We start from the raw sequence: 6000 nt of genomic DNA on the forward strand, positions 1-6000 counted from the left end.
CCTTGCTTGTAGCAACTTAGCCAGTCAGAAAAGACCAGTGAAGGCAAAAGTCTGTGAGAACACAGGCTCAATCTCAAATGTTGGCAGAGGAAGAGTAATGGAATATACAGTTTGAGTTTGGGAATTATTATTTGATTCATGGGTTTAGAAGACAGAGGGAAAGGGGCTGGAAAGACGAGTCATCCTGGAAATGCCGAAATGGTGATGACCGCAGATGTTTTTGTATTCTCAGATCAACGGCACTGACTTTACCTTCAGAAGTGAGGGCGTCTTCCTCCTGGTTGTGGATGCCTGCAGTGTTCCCTTCCGGTTGATGGAGAAAAAGGTTTTCTCTTTTGCTGATGTCAGTCTCATGGAAGAGTATTTAAAAACAAGCATCCCTCCAAGGTAGGTGAAGCTTGCTCTGTATGAGGGATAAGGTACCTTAAAGATGACATCCGGTTAACTCTGAGCTTTGGTTTGTCTACCTGCCCTTTTACCCTTTTAGGGTATTTAGAATTCCTAAAACAATTTTATAGATAGTTTTATAGACAATTTTATCTTTGCAGCCATCTTTCCCACTGATGAACCCTCAGACAGCATTGTGCTATGACTGTGGTATAGGAGGTTGTCACCTGGGTCACTTGGAAGTGACTGGAAAGGAGTAAATTGATTTTTTTTTTTTTTTTTTTTTTTAATTTGGCTGCGCCATGTGGCTTGCGGAATCTTACTTCCCTGACCAGGGATCGAACCCTCGCCTTCAGCAGTGAAAGTGTGGAGTCCTAACCACTGGACTGCCAGGGAATTCCCCAGGAGTAAATTGATTTTTAAGTGAATGAGTGTGTGGTCTCTCTTTTAAGAGCCCTAGTCTGATTCATTTTTCTTTGTTAGTCTCTGAACAAAGGTTCACAGGAGAGAAATCTTCCTTTTTTTCTGTTGGGCAGACACAAAAGGTATTAAAATAAGCCGTAAAGCCATAGTAAATAAGCCGGTGTAGTAGTGGCAGAGGATAGAGAGATCAGAAGAGAGAATCCACAAAAAGATCTGAATGTGTATGTTGATATACTCACAATAAAAGTAGCAATTTAAACCAAACCATGGAGAACAGATTTTATTTCATTTTTTTTTAGAATTGGCATTTATCCATTTACTTAGTAAGTAGATAATAGAACTTAAGTAGGTATATAGAGCATCTGAAACTAACAAAACTAACCTCCTCTGTTAAAATAGTTTGTTCCATGACACAGCTGTGTCCCAAGCCATCCACTAGGTCCACTGACCTAAATGACTTTTGCTTTCCCTACATTTATAGACCCCTTGTAATAGCAACATAAGCTCTAGGTGGGGCATTGAAGGGGACACTTGTAATAGCAGGGATGAAAAGGAATGTGGGGTTTTTTTTGTGTGTGTGGTACGAGGGCCTCTCACTGTTGTGGCCTCTCCCGCTGTGGAGCACAGACTCTGGAAACGCAGGGTCAGCAGCCATGGCTCACGGGCCCAGCCGCTCCGCGGCATGTGGGATCCTCCCTGACCGGGGCATGAACCCATGTCCCCTGCATCGGCAGGCAGACTCTCAACCACTGTGCCACCAGGGAAGCCCTTGTTTGTTTTTTTGAGTTCTGCTTTTATCTAGTATTTCTATACTGTATTTAGTTCAGAACGGTACTCAGTAAATACATGCTGAATTACTGAAATTTGCTCTGATTTTCTAACTTTCACAGGTCAATTGTCCTGTTGAGCACAAGAGGAGAGATAAAGCAGTTGAATATTTCAGATTCGTTAGTATCTCTGGGATTAGCCAAACCAGCCAATCTTTATAACAAAGGTTTGTATTTGTATTCTTCTGTGAAGTTCTTAGGAGGCCAGCAACATATGCATTTTTACGGTGGAGTATAGCTACCAGACTGTTTTCATGAGCTTGTTTGGCTGGGGTGGGTATCATGAAAATAATTTCTAAATCAGGAGACAGTTGTAGAGGAAGTGTGTTGGGACGTGGCTTGTTATTTGGGGCAAGAGGTGGGTGGTGAGAGTTCATTCTCTGACGTAAGGAAGTACAGTTCTTTTTGTTTTTGTTTCACAGCCATCTTTGTTTTGCTCACCTCCGCTTCACCTCCCACATTATCTTGCATGGAACTAGTAGAGGTACAAATTGAACTTTTTCTTTTTCTTTTTTTTAAGGGAGTACCATATTTTTGGGATTCAGTGGAAACTTCAAACCATCATGGACTAAGCTGTTTACTAGTCCTGCTAGAGAGGGCCTTGGGCTGCTTGAACAATTCGTACCTTTGCAGCTGGACGGATATGGTTGTCCCAGAGCTGGCACGGTCCGCCGAAGAGACTTGGAGCTGTTGAAGCAAACTTCAAAAGCACATTAGAGACTAACTGTAACTTAGCTGGGGGAAAAAATGTGAACTAACTTATTTAATTTATGGCATTTTAAAATGACACTGTTAACCCAACGGAACTATTTTCCTGTTTGATACAGAAAGGGGAGAAAAGAAAGAATTTAAAGTGATTGCTTGAATATGGGCTCACGCACCTTCTAGTTGTACAAAATGTTAAAGAATTTATTTGTATTTGTTAGGCTGGTATATTTCAGAGATCAGTTCTCTTATTCCTCACCTCCCACTCCTGTGTTTTGTAGTGACCATAAGCAGTGCTTCACCTTTTGTACAATGGGATGTCTTGGGGGAGGGAGGGGGCTTCTGAGAGTCAGCCTGAGTCCTTGAGAGGACCAGCTCTTGTAGCACCTTGGATACTTGAAGTCTAATGCTCAGTTGTGTTGTTGACTTTGGGTCAGCAGTTGACCTGCGTGGCTGGCATGTTCAGGAATGCCTTGGGCCCTGGTTCCAGGCAGCCTTTGAGGATTTGGTATGATACTGAATGGTAGAGTTTTAAGTGGCAACTCAGGCCCAGCTCATGCCCTTTTTTGCCTGGACATGTGCTATTTTTATTCATTTGTATATTGATTCCTTCTAAGGGTTCAACTTTCAAACAAGAAGTATGGAATATATTGGGACAAAGGGCTTTTAGGAGTTAGACATCCCTTTAATCTGTGACCATTGGGAAAAAATTTGACCTGCACCATGGTCTGATGTTGGTGGGGCCATTTTTGCAGCTTTAATCTTTAGCCTGTTTTGACTGTATATTTGTATTTAAAATGCAGAGCTGAGCTAAGTATTTACATTTTTCTAAAAAAGAAGCAGGCCATTTTCCTGAACTATAAACTTGGGTCGTTTCAACTTGCACAAAGGCAGTCTGTTCTTGGAGTTTCTCCTGCACCCAGTTTTTTTTTGTTGTTGTTTTTGTGTGTGGATTTTTTTTTAAGCCTTACTGCTCACCAACCTGGCAGGACAATTGCAGAAAGCTTAATGATACCCACAAAATATTGTACTCAGGGGGAGAAAAAAAGGAGAGCCTTTTAAGGGCCAGAATCATGGAGGGAATATTCAGAAACGTTTTTTTAGCCTTAGAGGAATCCGTTACTCTTAACTAAATTGTTAGAGCCAATTAAAAAAAGACACTGTGATGCCATATTTTTCTTCCCCCTAGGTGCATGCATCTCCTGCCAGTGAGCACTGCATGTGGCAAAAAGATTGCTGCCACAGCCTGGGATGTCACCACACCAAGAGGAAAGAAGCATTGTAATGCCTTTACCTTTTCCTAAACCCACAATGCATGAAGTGTAGTGGAGGGATGGCCATGGCAAGACGGGAGGGAGTATGTTCAGGTTGACTTTGGCAGTGAGTACAGACAAATTCACTTTTCTCTACCAAGAGCAATGGCTGATGGCCTGTCCTTTTCTGTCCAAGAGAAACTGCAGAGCAGCTCTGTGACTTCTATTACTTTATAAAATATGCTACCTCAAAGTGCTACCGATAAACCTTTCTAACTGTAAGTGCTCTTGCTAAGGGCACATGTCTTAAAGTTTAGGTTTTGGGGTGTTTTTTTTTTTTTGTATATCAATGAATGAAATCTTACCTATTAAATATATTATTGGATCATCGTTCCTCAAGGTGATTAAAGTTTGTGTGTGTGTGTGTGTGTGTGTGTGTGTGTGTGTGTGTGTTTTATGACCAATATCTTTTATGTGTGATTTTTAGAGTTTGGCTCTTTAAAGATTTGGAGAGGATATGTACGTTCTAAGGCACTCAGTTTTTCTGCTTTATATGCTAATGATCAGGGCCTAAGTAAAATAAATAAAAATATGCGTGCATGTATATTTTTTTATATGTGTGTGTGACTCTATTTATCTAGCAAGCAGTCAATCAGTTAATCTGTCATTTTTTATTCCCTATCCCAGCTGTAAAGAACCTATGGGCAGACATAAGGAAGGGAAATGGTCCTCCACTAAGTAGATTTTGTAAAACTAATAAGTAATCTTCATAAGGCCAATGGAGAGGTTCTCAATGTTGGCTGCACATTGGAGTCACCTGAGGAGCTTTAAAAACTGTGAAGTCCTGGGCCCCACCCCCCAGCTCCTACATTCATATTTAATTGGTGTGGGGTGCAGCTTGGGCATTGCAGTTTTTTTTAAAGCTCTGGGTGATGCTAATAACATGTAGCCAGGTTTAAGAACCACTGCACTCATATAATAGGCCCACTGTTTAACTTCAGTCTATAATTTTTTTGTGAGGAAAACAAAATTAAGATTATCTATTCTTTTTATTTGCGGTTCCTATATTACTTACAGAATTCCCAGCCCTAAACAAAGCACTTCGCTATGGTCTCCTTTTAATCGAACTTTCAAATAGAATTTTTAGTCCTTAATTGTTTCAAATTGTTAAATTGGTTATCGAAGCTGAGAGCCACGTTTCAGCACTTGGGAGCTAGCAATCTGTTTTATTTTTACTGAGAAAATGTGTTCAAAGATGATTTATAAGTTCGTAAGCATTTTCCATCAGGGGAGGCAATTGGTTGAGCTCCAGAAATGTGGCCGTGCACAAATCAGCCAGCTGATGAGAAACGCAGGGCCTTCTCATATGTCGACAGACCTGGGTTTTAAGTCTTTCCTGTGAGATTTCTGCCTCTCCACCTGAATCAGTGTGCCGTATATTATCTTCAAAGGCTGGAAGAGAGTGCTTGTGAGAAGATGAAAGGCAGGCTCATAGTCTTGTAGAATATGACTCCAAAGCAGCCGCTAAACTGATGTTTAGACCTGGGTGTGGGGAGGAGGTATTTATGACTTCTCTGTTCTCTGGCTCGATCAGAAGAGAACATACCCTCATGCTATTAAATGGAGTACTTGGTTTGGGAGGAGGGCTGGGCAATGAAGTGATGGATAGAGACTTGAATGCTTCACGTAACTAAGTTTTCATTCCTTAAGGGATGCAGTAATGTTTGGATAAGTCCAGTTGAAAGGCATTTCAATAAGCAGGAATGTGCTTGATTCGTGTTTGTTTGTTTTTTCATTTGGTCCTAAGAGGTAAGTACTTAGATTCCATTGTGACAATGTTTGTTGATTTCATGATGCAGAGTTGGAGTTTACCCTCCAGAATTCTTGTTTGGCTTTCAGATACTTATGAATTCATGTTTAATAACTTGAGAAATTCCCCTAGAAGTGAAGACCATGAATGGGAGTAACGGGGTAACAGATTGTATCACTGTAGTTGGTCTTAACTTGGTAATAACCCAGTCTTTTAGAAATATGAGCACACACTCTGGATTGGAGCTCATTTTCAACAAAAATTCAGGGAGGAAAAAAAATCAAGAAAAGGCATCTCCAGTCCCTTGTTCACAAATAGCAAAATGCTGTTCACATCTTGCTGGACTCTTGGCATCATTTGGAAGATTGAAGGTCTTTTACTCATATTTATCTTCAGTATGAGAGAGAAGCTGAAAAAAGGATGCTAATTAGGCACTGGTGTTGTAGGGAAGGGCACACACCACTTTATTTTTATGTGATAAAATTAGAGATGACTGATTGAACTATGATGATTTCTAAATGAGGAACTGTGTCCCACAGGGCATCCAAAAATGTTAGCCACAGCAAGATGTGAAAATGTTATACCTGAAAATCCA

At 40.7% G+C, this 6000-nt stretch overlaps 1 protein-coding gene across 5 annotated transcripts in view; it reads left to right on the forward strand.

Annotated features, from left to right (window-relative positions):
* The window catches only part of CEMIP2 (cell migration inducing hyaluronidase 2), a 78947-nt gene extending 74748 nt beyond the window's left edge, over positions 1 to 4199 (forward strand). For all 5 annotated transcript variants that reach the window (XM_067744173.1, XM_067744177.1, XM_067744172.1 and 2 more), the window contains 3 exons: positions 233 to 387; positions 1701 to 1804; positions 2158 to 4199. In XM_067744173.1, the coding sequence (XP_067600274.1) occupies positions 233 to 387; positions 1701 to 1804; positions 2158 to 2354 (456 nt within the window). In that variant the 3' untranslated portion in view covers positions 2355 to 4199. The remainder of the gene's footprint in view (positions 1 to 232; positions 388 to 1700; positions 1805 to 2157) is intronic.
* The last annotated feature ends 1801 nt before the right edge of the window (positions 4200 to 6000 follow it).

The sequence above is a fragment of the Pseudorca crassidens genome, chromosome 7 (assembly GCF_039906515.1).
Source record: "Pseudorca crassidens isolate mPseCra1 chromosome 7, mPseCra1.hap1, whole genome shotgun sequence".
NCBI classification, from domain to species: domain Eukaryota; kingdom Metazoa; phylum Chordata; class Mammalia; order Artiodactyla; family Delphinidae; genus Pseudorca; species Pseudorca crassidens.